Source organism: Halichoerus grypus, chromosome 5, assembly GCF_964656455.1.
Source record: "Halichoerus grypus chromosome 5, mHalGry1.hap1.1, whole genome shotgun sequence".
Taxonomy (NCBI): Eukaryota; Metazoa; Chordata; class Mammalia; order Carnivora; family Phocidae; genus Halichoerus; species Halichoerus grypus.
The window spans coordinates 124,201,779-124,221,359 of NC_135716.1; the positions used below are offsets into that span (position 1 = coordinate 124,201,779).

Consider the following 19,581-nt stretch of genomic DNA (forward strand, 5'->3'; position numbering starts at 1 on the left):
TTTGTACATCTCTTGCAGCATAACACATAAATACTTCCTAGGTGTTTTAAATCCTACTGCAGCTGCAACCACCACATCCTAGGTACCCCGCAGACCATCTCCTATTCCCTCAGAATCAAACCCCTTAATTCTTGCCTTTTATTCTGTCTTGGGAAGACTTCAAAGTAACTACTCAAAGAAAATCGCTAAGTTCTCATTTGATGAAATCATTAATAAAATTAAGATATATATGAAAATAAAACATAAAGATATTTTTAAAGCTACAGTACATCGCAAGAAAGACCTGGAGTCTCTATACTGATAAAGGAGAAGTGTGGAAACTAACAACTGAATCCCTATAATGGACCACACAGTAGGTGATTTGCATGTTATTTCGTAGATTTAGAGGTTAAGAGTGTGGTAGAATTAAGAATAAATTGGAAGTCACACTGATGAATCACAGATCTGTACCCCTGAAACAAATAATACATTATATGTTAATTAAAAATAAACAAACAAAAAGAATAAATTGGAATACAAATCAAAACCACAATGATACCACCTTACACTAGTCAGAATTGATAAAATTAACAAGTCAGGAAACAACAGATGTTAGCTAGGATGCGGAGAAAGGGGAACCCTCTTACACTGTTGGTGGGAATGCAAGCTGATGCAGCCCCTCTGGAAAACAGTATGGAGGTTCCTCAAAAAGTTAAAAATAGAGCTACTGTACGACCCAGCAATGGCACTACCGGGTATTTACCCCAAAGATACAAATGTAGTGAAAAGAAGGGGCACATGTACCCCAATGTTCATAGCAGCAATGTCCGCAATAGCCAAATGGTGGAAGGAGCCGAGCTGTCCTTCAACGGATGAATGGATAAAGCTGTGGTTCATATGTACAATGGAATATTACTCAGCCATCAGAGAGGATGAATACCCACCATTTGCATGGACATAGATGGAACTGGAGGGGATTATGCTAAGTGAAATAAGTCAAGCAGAGAAACACAATTATCATATGGTTTCACTCATACATGGAACGTAAAGAATAGTGCAGAGGACAATAGGGGAAGGGAGGGAAAACTGGGAAGAAATCAGAGAGGGAGACAAACTATGAGACTCTTGACTACGGGAAACAAACTGAGGGTTGCGGAAGGGGTGGTTGGGGGGGAAGGGGTAACTGGATGATGGGCATTAAAGACGGTATGTGGTATGATGAGCACTGGGTGTTATACTCAACTAATGAATCACTGAACATTATATCAAAAACTATGATGTACTATGTGTTGGCTAATTGAATTTAAATAAGAAAATAAATTAAAAAAAGAATGGGAAAAGATGAAACTAGTTAAAATGAGTATTCATTCAAGAAACTTATCTTTCTACAATGTGCTAGACATAGTATAAGGCACTACAAAGATGAATAGAATAAAGTATCTCTCCTTTTTTTTTTTTTAGAGAGGGAGAGAGGGAGTAGGAGGGGGAGAGAGGGAGAGAGAATCTTAAGTAGGCTTCACTCCCAGCGCAGAGTCCAGCAAGGGGCTCAGTCTCACAACCCTGAGATCATGACTTAAGCCAAAATCAAGATTCGGACGCTTAACCAACTGAGCCACCCAGGCGCCCCTAAAATATCTCTTTTTATGGAGCTCATAGTCTAGATGGGATAAAAGATAATTACCAATATAACAAGGCTAACATTTTTAGTTAGAAAATGATTCATTTAAATAACATCTGAAAGTGTGAACACATATAAAAATAAGTTCTCTGATGTTGAAGAAAAATGCCTCCAGGGACGCCTGGGTGCCTCAGTCGTTAAGCGTCTGCCTTCAGCTCAGGTCGTGATCCCAGGGTCCTGGGATCGAGCCCCACATCGGGCTCCCTGCTCAGCAGGAAGCCTGCTTCTCCCTCTCCCACTCCCCCTGCTTGTGTTCCCTCTCTCGCTGTCTCTGTCAAATTAAAAAAAAAAAAAAAAAAAATCTTAAAAAAAAAAAGCCTCCAATAGAAGAAAGGCTATGAATTAGAGGAGTGGTTCCCAAACTTTTTGAGTTCAGGGCTTAACGTCTGGGCCATATTGAAAAGCCTTAGAGAACTTTTGTATGGGTTAAATCTACAGATATTTAATATATACATATATGTATTTAAGATTTTTCATTTATTTATTTGACAGAAAAAGAGAGCACAAGCAGGGGGAGCGGCAGAGAGAGAGGCAGGCTCCCTACGGAGCAGGATGCAGGACTCGATCCCAGGACCCTGGGACCATAATCTGAGCCAAAGGCAGACACTTAACCAACTCAGCCACCCTTGCATCCTGGATATTTAATATATTGTAAATTAAAACACTCTTTCCACTCTTCTTCATTCAGTATAGAGACTCCAGGTCTCTCCTGCAATGTACTGCAGCTTTAAAAAAATCCTTACATTAAAAAACAAATCCTTACATTTTATTTATATATGTAACTTAATCTTATTAATGACTTCATCAAATAAGAGCTTACATATTTTTTTTTAAGTGGTTAAAGTCTTCCCAAGAGAGTCATTTAAAATAATAACAAACCCATTATATATCAACACAAACATTTTATGAAAAATAACTTTTTCAAAATAAAAATAGTGGGACGCCTGGGTGGCTCATTCATTAAGCGTCTGCCTTCGGCTCAGGTCATGATCCCAGGGTCCTGGGATCGAGCCCTGCATCGGGCTTCCTGCTCCACAGGAGGCCTGCTTCTCCCTCTCCCACTCCCCCTGCTTGTGTTCCTGCTCTCGCTATCTCTCTCTCTGTCAAATAAATAAAAAAAAATCTTAAAAAATAAAAAAAAAAATAGTAAGAGTAGCATTGTTTTATATTTTTGCACACCTCTTTAATTCTGGCTTAATAAGAGACAGATACAGGGGTGCCTGGGTAGCTCAGTCGTTAAGCGTCTGCATTCGGCTCAGGTCATGGTCCCAGGGTCCTGGGATGGAGCCCCACATCGGGCTCCCTGCTCAGCGGGAAGCCTGCTTCTCCCTCTCTCACTCCCCCTGCTTGTGTTCCCTCTCTTGCTGTGTCTCTCTCTGTCAAATAAAATCTTTAGGGGCGCCTGGGTGGCTCAGTCGTTAAGCGTCTGCCTTGGGCTCCAGGTCATGATCCCAGGGTCCTGGGATGGAGCCCCGCATCGGGCTCATTGTTCAGCGGGAAGCCTGCTTCTCCCGCTCTCACTCCCCCTGCTTGTGTTCCCTCTCTCACTGTGTCTCTGTCAAATATATAAAAAAATCTTTAAAAAAAAAATGAGACAGATACATTCTCATACCTGCTTCTGCATTCAAAATTGTGATATGTTATTCTGACTGAAGTATTTAAAGATATGGCCTCATACAGACATATAATTGGAAAAGGAAGGGCTTCATGGGCTCCGAAAGGGTCTTGGGGACTCCCGGGGATTTTGAAACCACATTCTGAGATTGGCTGAATTACAGGAAAGAATGTTCTATCAAATCATGTCAGGGGCGCCTGGGTGGCTCAGTTGGTTAAGCGACTGCCTTCGGCTCAGGTCATGATCCTCGAGTCCCGGGATCGAGTCCCACATCGGACTCCCTGCTCAGCGGGGGGTCTGCTTCTCCCTCTGACCCTCTTCCCTCTCGTGCTCTCTGTCTCTCATTCTCTCTCTCAAATAAATAAATAAAATCTTTAATAAAAAAAAAAATCATGTCAGTTCTCATTCCTCGATGGGAGTAGTTGGACCGAGTACGCCCTCATGGTTTTAGAATGCTAAATGAAGTTACTTTAATAACTTAATTCCTATAGTCAGTAACCTGAATGCCAAAGGATTTTATATGGGGAATCTCAGAGCCTTTTCCTAATCTAGTATGAAGTGGCTTTTCTCCCGCCTGCACAGACAGATGCGATGTCCTTGGCCACCTTCAGGGGGCAGCAGCAACACAACAATTCAGCCCCTCTGCAGGGTTCCAAGTGTTTAAGATCGCAGGCAAGCCAGATGAATTGTTATGAAGAATGCGTAGAGAGAAAACACCAAAGGATAAGGTAAAACATGTAGCTCATCAGTAAGAGCTTGGTCATAATATGGAAGGCTTGGATGATGAAGGGATTTAATGATTCCGTTCTAACATATTAATCATTCATGTCAAATGAAGACAACTAAGTACCCATCATAGGTTTCAGAGAGTGTATTGCAGTATTACTATAGCCTATAGCATATTACTATACTATTTATCAAAAAGGCTGCATTTTTTTTCAAATTTAACATATTTGGTCTGTATTTATAATACCGTATTTTTGTGAAAAGGAGAATGTACTCTGGCAATGGGATACAAAATGTATGAAAAAGCTTTTGAAATCAAGTAGCTTTGTTGGGAGAAATAGATGGGACCACAAATAATTATAATACAAAGTATTAAGTGCTATAATAGCAGTATATATACAGGGCTACAGAAACATGGAAAAGTTGTGGAAAAGACGATGGTGGGGTGAAGGAGGGGGTTGGGGTTAAGTTACACAAAGTTGGTGACATTTGATTTAGACCTTGAAAGATAAATAGGATTTAAAATAGGATTCCACACATTCAGACAAAAGAAGCAACGTGAACAAAAACACCAATGCCTGATGACCCATTGCAAATTTGGGGAGCTGTAGGTTAGTTATCCAGCAAATCCATGGTGAATCCATGGTGAAACTAGAAAGGCTGGGCACGGACTGAGAAGATTCCTGAATGTCCTATTAAGAAAGTTTAGACTTGATCTACTTAGTACAGGGGTGCCTGGGTGGCTCAGTTGGTTAAGCGTCCAACTCTTGGTTTTGGCTCAGGTCGTGATCTCATGGGTCTTGGGATTGAGCTGGGTGTCCAGCTCTGTGCTCAGCAGGGAGTCTGCTTGAAGATTCTCTCCCTCTGCCCCTCCCCCCACTCACACACATGGGCCCACTCACGTGCTCACTCTCAAATAAATCTTAAAAAAAAAAGATCACTCAGTCCAACCCCATATAAAAAAATAGGCACAAAGAGATTCAGTGACTTGTCCAGGTTGTAAGTTGTTCAGCCACAGAACAAGGAACTAGACTCCAGGTTTTTTGACTGTTACTCAACTACTCATTTCACCTTATCATTCTCCATTTTTACCTAATTTAAGTACATGAAACATATATATAATATACCCAATGGTAATATTAATACTGGTATCAACAGGCATAGCAATTAGTGAGATAAACTTCAAGAAGCTTTTGAAAATGACTTAATAGCCTACTAAAATGTGTTCTAGAGTATAATTTTGGGCTGTTATAATTTCCAGGTTGAATATTAAGGTATGAAGCTCAAGCTGTGAGACAATATGTAAGTCTCATAGAATGTAATATTAAGTACAATGGATCAAAAAATATGCATGCTAATATTTGTTCTAGAATTTCATTGGATCTATGTTTGACCTCTGTATTTTCTATTAATTAATTTTCTTTGACTTTTTAGACATGCAATTAAAATATTCCGAGATAGCAAATAATGCAGGAATCAAGAAAAGAATTTTAAATCATAGCTATCATTTATAATAACGGTTTCATTGTGTTAATGTGTTATCTCCTTTCTCAAGGAACAGAATTGTCAAGACGGACAGCTTTAAATCTGCATTTCATTAAACTCAAGTAAATTCTTTGTCTTTGATTTTATTTTTTAAGATTTTATTTATTTATTTGAGAGAGAGAGAGTGTACAAGAGAGCATGAACAGGAGTAGGGGGAGAGGGAGAAGCAGGCTCCCCACTGAGAAAGGAGCCCAATGTGGGACTCGATCCCAGGACTTCGGGATCATGACCTGAGGTGAAGGCAGATGCTTAACTGACTGAGCCACCTGGGCACCCCTTTAAGATTTTAGAACACTTAACTATATACCACAAGTAAATGTTAAAACCTATTTCTTCACAGTCTTTGGAACAAATGTTTTGAGCTTTATAAAATGTGAGCCTAAATTTTTATCATTTTTCACTTTAGCAGAAATATACACTTAAATACAATGTAGCTTTATCACATTTAGTTAATGAAGATTATAACCTTATACTTTAAAAATATCATAAGGGGCGCCTGGGTGGCTCAGTCGGTTAAGCATCTGCCTTCGCCTCAGGTCATGGTCCCAGGGTCCTGGGATGGAGCCCCGCATTGAGCTCCCTGCTCCGCGGGAAGCCTGCTTCTCCCTCTTCCTCTGCCCTCTCCTGCTGCTTGTGCTCTCTCTGTCAAGTAAATAAAATTTTAAAAGATAAATAAAAATTTTTTTAATTTTAAAAGATAAATAAAAATATAAAACCAGTCATAAACCTTATCACAATTCAAAAATATTTTTTCTATTTGAAATAGTGAGATTTTTTTCCTCCTACCAACAATTCCTCACTGATAACCAAGAATCTTATTTTCAACCTGCTTTGATATTCTTCTGTATTAACAATGTATAACACTTTGCACTCATAAGATTGTATGTGATAGTTTCCAAAGAGCATTCACCACACTATAAGCCCCTTAAAAGAACGCTGCTCTACTCTGTTCTTTATCCTTGGTGTCTCACACAACAACTAGGACATGGTACAAACTCAATTCATATTTGAGTGAGTAGATGAATGACAAAGAGGTAACAGGTAAACGGTCTGATCCAAAGTCAGCCCAAGTAAAACTTATGATTAACAGCTCCAAAAAGAGGGCTGATGATGAGGATGCATAAATGAATGAATAGAAAATAAAATCGAGTGGGTTTACATTAAGCTAGGTATCATGAAAAACCAGAAGTTGGTTTCACAAGCACATGGACGTGGTACTCTCTGGAGGAGACTGGGCCTCCTCACCCTCTCTGGGAATGGGCAGACCCAGGCCTCTGGCTCCAAACAAAGGGAAGGTGGGGAGGCAGAAAAGGAAGAGTAGTTAGCTCCTCTTTATGGCCAATCTCTAGGGGTTAAAAAAAAAAACAACTCTCCTAAACACTTCTAGGGTGGAGAGAGATGAGGAGTATTTTAAGAGTTCCTAGGAAAGATTTCTTTCCCAGAAATACTTACCCTATGCTTTCTGAAACCCCACCAGTTAAAATGTTTTAGTTAGTATACATGGTCCCTTCCAGCTCCAATTGACACGAGCAATTAGTGTCAATGAATGTTAACCTCTTCTCATTCCCATGATCACATTATTTAAGAGAAGGATTGCTAACCCAAATATATCTACAACATTTCAAGTGCAGGTCCCTGATGCCGGGTCCAGACTCTCCATCCTATCACGGCTTCAGACTTGCCTCGTACGGACATCAGGGGACTGCCGCATACTCCAGGGTCTAGGGTTCGGCAAAGCAAATGGAAGTTCAGGTAAGGTAGTGTCACTGAGCGGTGACTGAGCGAGTGACGACTGGTTGTAAGGTAACAGGGAATGATGGCGACAGTGTCAAAAGGGGTACGTGTGCCCTGAGGGGGAAGCAAGTGCTCAGTCCCAGGGCACTGCTGCTATGCAGAAATGACCCAGTTTTTCAGGAGACGCTAGAAATCCTTATCATAAAATGTACCAGTTTGTAAGCATGGCCGTGGCTGCAGGTGGCTTTCTGGCTGCTGATCTGTGGCCCCTGATCTAAAGGAACAGGCGGCACTGAGAAAATGGAGAGACAAAGGGAGGCCTAGTTTGGCTCAAAGAAGGAGACACAGTCAAGGGGGAGGAAAGGACAAGAAAGAGGCACAGAAAAGAAGGCAGAAGGCAAATTTCACCAACCTCAGAATGTGGCCCAGGGAGCCCCAATCTGCCTTCTAATCTCACAGTAAAAGGGAGGAGAGGACAAGAAGGAAAAAAAAAAAAGGAGGTGTGGGGAGAAAAAGAAGGGGTACCGAACACTTACTGGATGGCAGATACTGCACCCGGGGCTTGCGCACACGGCTTCCCAGAGATCCGGCAACACAAGAAAAGAATCCTGTGCACGGGGAAAGGAGGAAACATATCAAAACACTAACGGTACATGTGTCCCATTCTGAAAGTCCCTCTTTCCATTCTTGATCATTTTTAACCATAAATATAATATGGTTATGTTAACTTTAGAACAAAAAACAAATTTTACTAGAAGTAAGTTGGATTTCAGGGTAAAAATCCACTCATCCTAGAGTGTAGAAAGTATAGTACCCTAAGTCCAGCCAAACTATGCACTGAATATTTAAACAGAAAGAGAAAATATAACAATTCCAAGTGTATGTAAAGAATATGTAATTTTGCAATTACAAAACCAGAGGAGAACATGAAAGAAACTACACAGGTGATATAAACCCACAAACTAATTAAAGAACAGAAATAGGTGAAATTATTAAGAATGTTGTAAGTCATTTTCCCTCTAAAGTAGACTACCAAGATATTTTTTATGTGTATATGGCCTACATACTATAAAATGTACTGACTCGTCTCTTCCATAAAAACTTTTAGACATCTGCCCGTCTATTACATCCTTTTCTACATTTACTGCATTGTTTTCTTTCTTGTAGGCATGTGTTATTTAAACAGTACCTTTATTTGCCTTTAGGGTGTTTCAAAAATAACAGGTTTTTGTTTTTGTTTTCCTAAATGAAGTATGTCATTTTAGGTCACTCGGGTTCTAAGCAATCTAAATCCCCAATTAATCTCTTCCAAATATACATACGCAGTTTTCATTCTGTTCACAAATGAAACCCTAACCTAAATACTTCAAGTGTAATTTCAGGGGAAAAATACTGTTCAAAAGCCTAGATAACGCATTCCTTTGTTGATGCTAAATATAGCCATCTCAAGATGACATACATTTTGACAATGATCAGTCTTACATATCAAATTTTCAAAAATAGCACAGATTCCATTGAAAGTGCGCAAGAGAAACTGCTATTCACTACAGTTCAGCCTAAAATGGATGTAGAAATGTGAATCTTCTATTAAAACTGAATTACACCAATCCTGTATTGAGGGAAACTGGATTTAAAAGAATTTTGTTGTGGTTTTTGCTCAGGGCTCCTTAAGGAAATTGTTGCAGATAAAATACACAATTTCCCACATTTTTATTTAAATTATGCCAGTCAAAAATAGAAAAGATCTTCAAAAATAGGGGGCTAATACCTGTGAGGATGAATCTTAACTAATTATATTAAATAATCAAATTTCATTTATATTAAACACATCTCCCCAGAAAACTGTCGCTCAATTATGCATTTTTCCACACCTCATTTTTCGCACACCTCAAACTCAAAAGAATTTCAGAGACTTACGTGTATTTTGAGTTTTCTTATGGCAGTTCTTTAAGCTGTACAAGGACTGGGTGGAGGGGGGGCGGATAATGAGGTTCGCTTAATGACGTGTGACTAAGATGGTATAAATACTCAGGTTTACTTAATGGTACTACCAAATACATAGTTATGTTGTGACTCGCCAGGCCAAAGGGCCCGTTACATGAATTCATTAAGAAAATTTATCTGATGAATGATGCTCCCATTGGTTTGCAAATGGAACTATTTCTTTCTTAAGGCTCACTTACATTTTTCTACCTGCCTCTTTCCCTAGGACAGACATTTTGATAGGACATCTCCTTATGCTATTTTTACCTTGTTCTCGCTCTCTCTCCACCGCACCCTCCCCCCAACTCTCTTTGTTCGCGTTATGGACCTTAAATAAATACAAAATGAAGACCTCGGAGCCATTGGGATAATCAACTAACCTCTCAACTCGATTATTTTCTTTCAAATGCCAACACATTTTTAGCATTGTGGAGCGTTTCACAGTTACAAACAGTTGGAATGGCTTCGCATTTTCAAAAAGCATAGGGACAAGGGAGAGGTCTCAAGAGGTGACCACGTTATGCACTCCAACTTCCAACTGTAGGTGCGCCACCCCAACATCCCACCTCGGACAAAATCGCCTCCAAAACATACTTTGCAGGGAGGGGGATAGATGATAGGCTGTTAAATCCCATTTTACTCCCCAGCCGCCGCAGGGACAGACCGGGACTGGTTTTCTCTTAAAAAACAGCAGGCATCGCGTGCGGAGACGGAGCGCCGGGGGCACGTGGTGGGTGGGGGACGACACCGAACTTTATACCTGCTTGGACCCCAAGGGTAGAGCGAAGGGACTGCACCCACTCCGCTCGCTCGCGGAGGGCTCTTCCCTGTAGGAGTGGAGAGAGCAGCCGAACGCAACTCGGCCGACCGGGCACGAGCCGGGGCTGAAAGCAGGAGCGCAGGGCGACGCGCAGACCCGGGCCGCCACCCCGCCGAGCCCGCAGGACGCCGCTCGCTCGGGCCGGGCCGCCCGCGCCGCCACAGCTGGCAGCAGCCCCGCGCGCTCGGGTGCTGCAGTCGCAGCCCGGCCAGGAGCCGGGAGCGGGGCACGTCTCCCTGCGGCCCCCGCCCCCGCAGGGGGGTGGGGGGGACCCGACACCTCCGGGCCCCCGCCGCCCCCGCCCCACGTTCCCCGACTCTCTCACCCGCCAGGAGCCGGCGACGAGCGAGTGTCCTCGTTGCGCGCGGAGAGGCTGTGCGCGTCCTGCGCCTGGGTATGGGCGGGGGTCTGGGCGCTCCGGCCGCTGCCGCTCCGGCCGCTGGGAGCCCTTTGGCCGCCGCCGCCGCCGCCGCCGCCGCCGCCGCCGCCGCCGCCGTCTCCACCAGCAAGTTTCCATAAAAGTCCTGGTGCGCAGCCTGTCCCCGCATTCCAGGCGGGCCCAGCGCCGGCTGCAGCTGTTCCAGAACACTAGGCCAGTTCCCCCCACCCCCACCCCCGCCGTAGCGCCCGGGGCGGGGGGTGGTGTCGGGGAGGGAGCCGGGAGAGAGGGCGGTGGCTGCCAACTTTCCGCCAGAACCTGCGTGTCGCCCGACTCTGGATCGCTGAGCCTTTCACAGGGGGTCAGCCTCCACCTCCCGGCAGGGGCCGGGGACGGAAGGCCGCCTCCCCAGTGGGAAGGGAGTGCTGTTGGAATGGGATTCGTAGTCAGGCTGGAGCTGGCTCCCCACCACCCACAGCCGGTTTGCCCTGGGGCCCGCTTCTCTCGGCGACAGAGGGCAGCAGTCCGGGGACCACTTCGTCTGTCTGTGGCTGTCCTTTTCTTGGCTCTCCTCTTTAACTCCAAGGAGGGTGGTGATAGAGAAAAGTAGAAGGGGAAGGGAGGGGAGGAGGTTAAAAAAAAAACAACAAAAAACCTAAAAGCAAATACTTACATAATCTTGCACCTTTCCTTAGTTGAGGGCAAGTCATCTCTGGTCCTTCTAAACCTACATAAAGGCACCTTTGAATATTAGCACCCATGGGCCTTTTCAACCTGGACCACAAGCCTGTCAATTAAACCCATGAAACAACCCATATTAAAACCTGAAATGCTCATCCAGAGGGGGAATTTTTCTCGTGGGGGAGATCTTCAGTTCTTTGCGGCATGCAGAAAATAAATAATAAAAAATAGATGAAAGAAAAGAAAAATTTTTAAATTGAGCTAGCATCCACAGAGATACACCAGGGACAACCACTTCCAACTTGGAGCTCTGGGCAGAATGTGGTGCTCAGGCTATATTTTCAGGGGTATTGAGAAGGCTTTCTACTCTCAGCTGTAACTTTTCTTCTACACTCCATCCCCATACACTATTTACTTAGGATAGAAATTCTTTTAAACGGTGTAAGCTATTCATTCTTCAATTAGAGAAAAGTTCCAGATTGGTAATTAAAACAGCTGTTTAAACTTAATCTAATACGGACAGGTGGCCTGGATGACCTGGCTCACCCTGCTCCCTTGCTCCCTTCAATATCATCATCTTGACCTTCTTTAGTTCATGGAACTTTCCAGCTTCAGGGCCTTTGCACAAGCTGTTCTCTGCATGAAATCCTCTTTCCCCCACTCCCCACCTACCTAACTTCGGTGTAAGTTTTTGTTGTCTACTTAAATGATGCTTTCTCAGAGAAGCCTTTCTTTCACTCCCAATCTGTCAATGTCCCCTATTATAAACTCTCGTTCCACCCCTTTCCTCCCTACACTTTTCAACTTCTAAGGATACATTTATTTTCATGACTTAAAGTAATGAGTAGAAGCTCTCTTAACAGATATCCACTCAGTGGATTCACCAGATTAAACAGTGCTCCATTTTTCCTACAAAACTCTGATAGCTACCCACAGCATGCAAGGCCTGTTTCTTCTTTCGCCAATTCATTATTCATTCATTCATTCATTCATTCATTCAACAAATACACAGTTCTAGATACTGATACAGCAGTAACAAAGTAAATAAAAAGCCCTGCCATCATGGAAGAGACATTTTGTGGAAGGGGGCAGACAATGAGCAAATAAACTATGTACTTAGTGATATCCACGACGGATAAATCCAGAGCAGGAAAGTAGGGAAAGCCGTGAATGGGGCGGGTGGATACTGAGGGGACAGCCTCATTATAAATCAGTCCTAAGGAAAGGGAGACAGTGAGCTAGGTAAATCTCTGCAGATGCAGAACATGAGTCATGTAAATATCTGGAAACACATGAGGGAAAGGAGTCCAGGGAAAGATTATAAAAAGCCCGAGGAGGATCCTGACATGTTCTAGGAAGAGCAAGGAGGCTTGTGCGGGTGAAGCTAGGCAGGCAAAGGGGGAAAGAGGAAGCGGAGTGGGGCAGGACATGGCTGGTGAACCCTTTTGCCCAACGTTGGAAGGACTTTGGCCTTTAACGTGGGTGGCCATGGTGATTTTGAACGAAGTAGTGACATGATCGGACATATTTTTAACACGTTCACTCTGGCTGATGTGCTGCAAATACACTAAATGAAGCAGGGAGACCAGCTGGGAGGCTTCCAAAATAGCCGGGCTGGCAGGTGATGGGAGTTTGGACCACAGTGATGCCTGTGAAGATAGTGAGACATGCTCGGCATTTTTTTTTTCTTGGTACATTTTAAGAAGTAGAACTGGTAGATTTTGGCAACAGATTCAACATGCGGTGTGAGGACCAAGTTTTTGGCCTAGAAGAATGGAGTTGTCATTTGCTGGGATGAGAAAGACTGGCAGGAGGAGGTTAGGCAGGTATAGTCAGGAGCTCAGTTTGGACAAGCTAAGTTTAAGACTATTGGAAATCAAAGATTTGCCAATTTGTATGAACATTCCTCATATACCTCATATACCTGAGTCACTTGGGCTTGTTCTCCCACTTGATTGTATCAGATGCATGCTATCGAAATGACATCAACATTACAAAAGGAAGAAATATAAAGGCAAAATGAGTTATGGTTTTATAAAAGCTAGGATGAAAGCTTTGAAGACTTGATAAATAGATGATAAAAATTACCATCAAGCTAGATGTGGGAAAGACAAATATATAAAATTGGGTACAAAATTCAGTATACATTGCTTTTCATGTAAATTTTTTCTCCTTCAAAAGTAAGGGAAACTGGAAATCCCAGATGATGATTTAGCGGTGCAGTTTATACAACAAAGATACCTCAGAACCCGAATGGATCCATATTCCAAGTAAAGGCCTTGACCCTACATCAAGACTGCCTGAAGAAAAAGGTCTACCTTAACTAGATGTAGTGTATTATCATTCCTTATGGTGGTGTCCAGCCACTAAGATGACCCCAAATGATCCCACCTTTTAATATTCACCTCCCACATTGTGTCAAAAAGGTGGTCTGTATGATCAATATAACACGATATGTTAGCATGGTATAATGGTATGTCACTTCCAAGTCTAGGTTATAAAAGATACTGGGTCTTTTGCCTTGATACCTCTTGGATTACTCAATTTGGGAGATGCCAGCAGTAGTTTTAAAGAGACTCAGGGAGCTCTGTTATGAGGCCCTATGGCAAGGACCTAACCCCCCCTGACAACAGCCATGTGAATGAGCAAATCTTGACAGCAGATCTTCCAGTCCTGGTCAGACCTTCAAATGGCTGCAATCTCAGGAGAGACCCTGAGCCACAACCACCAGGAACAGCCATTCCGGGATTCCTAACCCTCAGCAACTGTGTGAAATAATGTTTGTTGTTTCGAGCTGCTAAATTTTGGGATAATTTGTTATGCAGCAGTAGATAACAAACACACTTGCTTTAACCTACTTTTTTAAATTAGCCACCCCCTACCACATTAAGGATCCAGTCCTTTTTAAAGCCTGTGGGCCTATTCTCTCACAGTGTTGTAAAAACAAAACGAAACAAAACACACACGCAGCAAAGTTCTGGAAATCATGTATTTCAAGTGCTTGCAAATGTCAAAGTGCTCCTCTATATTCAAGCATTATGGTATTATTTCAAACATAGCATATTATAAAAGTTCTGTAATCTCCTATATATAAATGTACTTTGTGAAAGGCTTTTGTGACACACATAAGAGACAGTTAAAAGCAAAAGGTTGAGGTGGTATTTGATGTACCAGTTGCTTTGCTGTGGCTTTTAAGTAAAGAATAAAGTGTCGTAGGAGGGTTTGCTTTTCTCTTCTGTACTGGAATTCAGTCCTTCCCTGCATAAACGATGAAGGTTACTTAGAGGTAGGAAAAAAAAAAAAAAAAAACCTTAGCAGACAAGAGAGCTGTTCATGATCAAAGATGTCAGCAGCATGAGGAGAGAGCAAGATCAAAGGAGAAGAGGTGGCAGGGTAAAGTATCACAGAATACAGGGTATGAAAAGAAATACTATATAATAAAAGTCAAAAGTGGCATAAGAACAGTAAGGAAGACAGTGGATGAATCAAATGAGTTAATAAAGATTTCCAGCAAAGCCCTACAAATAATATAACAATAAGACACTGAGATGCTTGTAGAGACGTATTTTAAACATACCTAAAAATTCAGAGATGTTTAAGGTTTTTATTTTTCTTTATTTACTTAAGTAATCTCTACACTCAACGTGGGGCTCAAACTCATGACCCCGAGATCATGAGTCAAATACTCTTCTGACTGAGCCAGCCAGGCGCCCTGAAACCCAGAGATGTTTAAAATATACAAAGCATGACATTCGGGCAGTGGGATGGAAGAGGATGGCATGGGACAGCCCAGAGGATGGTAGGTGACAAAGAAAACAGAAGAGGAGGCTGAGGTGCTGCTCCAGCCTCCCGTCCATGTCCAGCCCTGTCTCCTCGCTGGGAAGAGTGCCCACAGACTGGGGTGCTTTGGACTGTTTTTCTATCCGGGGAAAGCCGCCTTGCCATCTGGTGCCCCCACGGCCGGCCCGGCAGCAGCCCCTCTCCTTGTATGTGGACTCTGACCAGGAAGTGGGGGGAAATGGGAGGTCTGAATAGGGACGGATGCACGAACATCAATTAGATAAATGTATATTGTGTTTGATGGCATTCCCAATCCAAACACCTTATTAATTAAAACACAAGTACTCTGGCTTCACTCATCACAGAAATGTCTTTTCTCCTACTTCATCCACAGAGGCAATCATGTGCTTTGGCACTCGATTCCAACAGTTCTGCGGTCGTCGGTGTTCTCTGTGCCCATGTATGTGGTCTAACGAACACCAAGAGCTCCCATATGACAGGGTCTGATGAGACCAGTGTGATCTCGCAAATATATATATATATATATATATAAGCATTGTATAAAATAGTCAATACATCAGTAAGATGTACCATCACTGTTTTATTTGGCAGTAGTAGAAACACATCCATGTTATAGTGCTTATTTTAGCTAAAGAGCCAGTGCTATTTTTTTTTCTGCTACTGTAGTGTTTCACCTGTAAATTAATAAGTACAGTCCCTACATTTAGGAAATAGACACATTTACTAATATCAGCCAAGTAAGGACAATACATGGTTGTTCCAAACTAAGCAAAACATAACATAATAGAATCATTAGGAACAAAGAAAGAATGCCCTTATTTCCACTAATCACAGATTATACAAATTCTTAAGTCTCACAGAGAAATTTCTAAATGTAATTAATCCAAGCAAAAAACAAAAGATTTGAATTCAGCCTAATTCTTATAATCACTTTGAAATATATATTCCAAATAATTTCCTAATATGTGTTCACATTAAAATAAAAGCAAATTGTCATGAACATAATTTAAAATTTCTGATTATGAAAGGTCACAGAGAAGTATATTAAATGTTACTTTGGCATTTCTATTTCATAGGTTTAAAGGAATAATAAACTAAATTCTTTTGTGATGCAAATAAGCACTCTTTAGGTAATCATTTAAGCAGAAAATGTGACATCTTTTTTTTTCAATTGAAGTACAGTTGACAATGTTACATTAGTTTCAGGTGTGAAAATGTTACATCTTAAGGCAAGAAAAAGTTTGTAAATATTTTTTATAAAGTCATTTAACAATAGAATAAAAATAAATGGATGCAAATAAACAGTACTATTTTATGAGAGAAAGTTTTTTGGAGCTGACTATAACCATATGAAAAACTTGGCTTTTTTTTAAAAAATCTCATTTTGACATTTAATAAACATATTGTAAGCCTTAAATGAAGAATTACTAGCTTTTTAGTTGAACAAAAATGTAGAGAAACCAAAATAGAAAGTTAAACACAAATCACCTGAACACGGATCTTTTGTCTTCCAGAAAACAAGAGGAAAAACCCATTTTCTCAGGATGAATTCAAGGCCCCCTGATGATCAGGTACACAGGAAGATGGTCGGTAGTAGGACTGGCGGTGGCAAAGGCCGTTCTCTGACTGTACCAGCGTGAGTGTCTAACGGGGTTTTTCCTAAAAAACTCTAGACTAGTTTAATCATTTTTTATTATTTATAACATTGCGTTAGTTGCTTAACCCGATTTCAAGGCAAACTGAAATTGGTACTTATGTCTTAAGTACTCTGTTGTGGTCAGAACCATTTTTAAGAGATGTTTCTTTTAAAAAGTTCAAGTTTCTTCCCTTACAATAGAGAGGGTTTTTTTTCTATACTTATTACCCTGAAATTCTATTTGGTCACTCTTGTCTCTTTTGTTTTTTGTTTTTTTTTTAAGATTTTTATTTATTTATTTGACAAAGAGAGACACAACGAGAGAGGGAACACAAGCAGGGGGAGTGGGAGAGGGAGAAGCAGGCTTCCTGCTGAGCAAGGAGCCCTACACGGGGCTCGATCCCAGGACCCTGGGATCATGACCTGAGCCGAAGGCAGACGCTTAACGACTGAGCCACCCAGGCGCCCCACTCTTGTCTCTTTTGTCAAAGGCCACAAAGAAAGCATTTTGCTGAAGTAGTAGCTATGTAACTGACCAGAAACGAATGAAACTCAAACACTGAATTTGACAAACTAGCCTCTTGAATATGGGCAACTTTTTTTTTAAGGTGAAGTGAAAAAAGAAAAAAAAAACACCTTCTGGAAAGCCATTCATCTTATCTGATGAAATAAATTCCCCAGAGTTATCTTATGTAGTAGCAGCATTATTAAATAGTGCAATTCTTCAAAATAGATTTCAAATAATATCTTCCTCAAATAAAAAAGTAATTAAGTTTACTTACAGCTTTGTTTATAAAACCACAGCTTAAAACAGTTAGCCCCCCCACAGGAAAATTAATATAAACAATACCTGTCTTGCCTACACAATGATGGGAATGTATGCGTGCACACACACGTGTGTGTGAATCATTCAAGGTCAATGGTACCTCAACAAGAAGCTAAAAATACAAGATATGAATTAAAAATTAAACAACACAATGGAATTTTTAGCTTTGATACTTCTAATGCTATTCCTCCATCAATAATAAGACTTGTGAATAGCCAATTGTTAAATTAAGAATATATGTAAGAAACGTCCGGAGCTAAATATCAGAGCAATATTTCATATTGTTTAATGCTGTAACCCACACATTATGGGACACAGTACATGCAAAGAGCATAAAGATTCTGAAACTCATAATTTGTAACTAATATTACATAAATGTGGCACAAATGTAAATTTAAAACCTTAAAAGATTATGCTTTTCTCCCTCACTTTTTATTTTCTATTCATTAGTCAGAAACTAGGCACTTTAATCTAAAAATTCATTTTTAAAAAATATATTTTAGATCTTTCTGGGTAACTCCTGCTTGAAATGAATAAAGCCCACCTTAGGAGCAAATTCAACGAATCCAATCTGTTGATGTGCTGAGTGAGCCACTTTAAATAAGTGGTATATGATTTAGACACAAAATTAACACAGCTCTGAATGTATCTAATATACTCTCAAGAACCCTACTCATATGAACAACTCATTTATTCATTTATTTATCATAAAGGACATGAAATATACTTCCATGCCATTAAAAAATATTTTGTTCTATATTCAGGGGAAACAAACCTTTAAAACCTCACGAAGATTCAAAGTATGAATATTTTTAAAATATGGGCATAATATGACAAATTCCCAGTGTGCTATAAGTTCTACAGAAGGAGAAAGGAGAAATTATTTTACTGTATCCAGATTAATACCTTCAGATATTGGGAAATAGTTTCAAAACTACACACAAAAAATCTTAATTACCTCTCATAGTTAATAAATGTTATCTTTTTAATCAATAATCATTCAAGGGAAAATGCTCTAATCTATAAAAAGATAACAGAAATTTCTTCAGTCTCGTTATTCTAACTTATAGGACCAACAATAATATATTTTGGAAACTGAGTAAATCTAATATAAACTTCTAACTTGTAAACTTCTCAGTGTCAATTCATTTAAATGTTTATAATGATACTCAGCCATTACAATTTCTTTGATTCAAACATGAGCAAATGCACAAGCAATAATGTAAGCAGTACATATTAAACACCACTACTGCCTATACTTGATTGAATAATAAATAACTTTACAATGAAAAATACATTTTCAGGCAAAGTTCAATTTGTTGACACTAGGAGTAATATATTCTTACATAAGGGGGCCACAAAGGTCTTGGCTAAAGTGTATATTTTCAAGGTGCAAATATAAAAACAGAGCTTTTTAGAAGGATACTGGACTTTGCAGACAGCTTTGGGACGACAAATCAACTAACTCCCAAGTACTGGTTTCAATTCAAGCAATATTTCTATAAAATATACAGCATTTCATGACTTAAATTATTACCTAAAGACAAGAAAGCGCCACTTTGGATACAGTACACAGGGATTCAACTGACAGAACTTCTGTGTAAACACAGTACGATCACTCATTCTCTACCAGATGTCTTTTCCCTCCCTGAGTCCATATCCCCCAATTCCTTGTAACACGTGGTACAAAATCAATAGTTACCTTAACTATTTCATAGCACACTCCAATGGTATGGTTTTTATGGTACTTATTGTACTTTGGCTTCCAACAGGCCACTGGACATAACATGACCATGACTACTTAGACAGCTACTTGTATGCCTCAGTGCATCAGCTCCAAGATAGGCCGTTAACAGTTCAGTGCGGCGAATAAGTAACTGCATGAGGTCTTCAGCCAAAGTCTCTATACTGGAATAGCGCACCTTCTCGAAGTCAAAAATGTCTTTGAGAAAGAAAAGAACTTGATTCTGGAAAATGAACATAAAACAAATTGGCACTATCAGACCAAAATTACATTAATCTAAATAGTTACCAATATTGTAACAAGCACTGAATTAGGAGTCAGAAGGCCTGACTGCCAGTACTAGTTTCATATCCCATTGGAAAAGGGACCTTGAACAAGTGATTAAACCTTTCCTAGGTCTCATTTTCTTTTTCTGTAAAATACGGGATACTACT

General features: G+C 40.7%; 2 protein-coding genes across 16 annotated transcripts in view; both read right to left on the reverse strand.

Annotated features, from left to right (window-relative positions):
- Positions 1–10,533, reverse strand: part of NEXN (nexilin F-actin binding protein) — a 42,360-nt gene extending 31,827 nt beyond the window's left edge. For 6 of the 14 annotated variants that reach the window (XM_078072872.1, XM_078072865.1, XM_078072864.1 and 3 more), the window contains exons 1-4: positions 10,406–10,533; positions 7,814–7,885; positions 7,145–7,264; positions 6,017–6,185 (exon numbers count right to left, since the gene is read on the reverse strand). In XM_078072872.1, the coding sequence (XP_077928998.1) occupies positions 6,017–6,030 (14 nt within the window). In that variant the 5' untranslated portion in view covers positions 6,031–6,185; positions 7,145–7,264; positions 7,814–7,885; positions 10,406–10,533. Of the gene's footprint in view, positions 1–6,009; positions 6,186–7,144; positions 7,265–7,813; positions 7,886–10,020; positions 10,267–10,405 lie in introns of those variants that run through there. The other 8 variants (XM_078072874.1, XM_078072866.1, XM_078072867.1 and 5 more) reach the window with 7 other exon arrangements.
- Positions 10,534–15,501: 4,968 nt separating this feature from the next.
- The window catches only part of MIGA1 (mitoguardin 1), a 99,903-nt gene continuing 95,823 nt past the window's right edge, over positions 15,502–19,581 (reverse strand). For both annotated transcript variants that reach the window (XM_078072875.1, XM_078072876.1), the window contains exon 16: positions 15,502–19,370. In XM_078072875.1, coding sequence (XP_077929001.1) covers positions 19,152–19,370 — 219 coding nt within the window. In that variant the 3' untranslated portion in view covers positions 15,502–19,151. The remainder of the gene's footprint in view (positions 19,371–19,581) is intronic.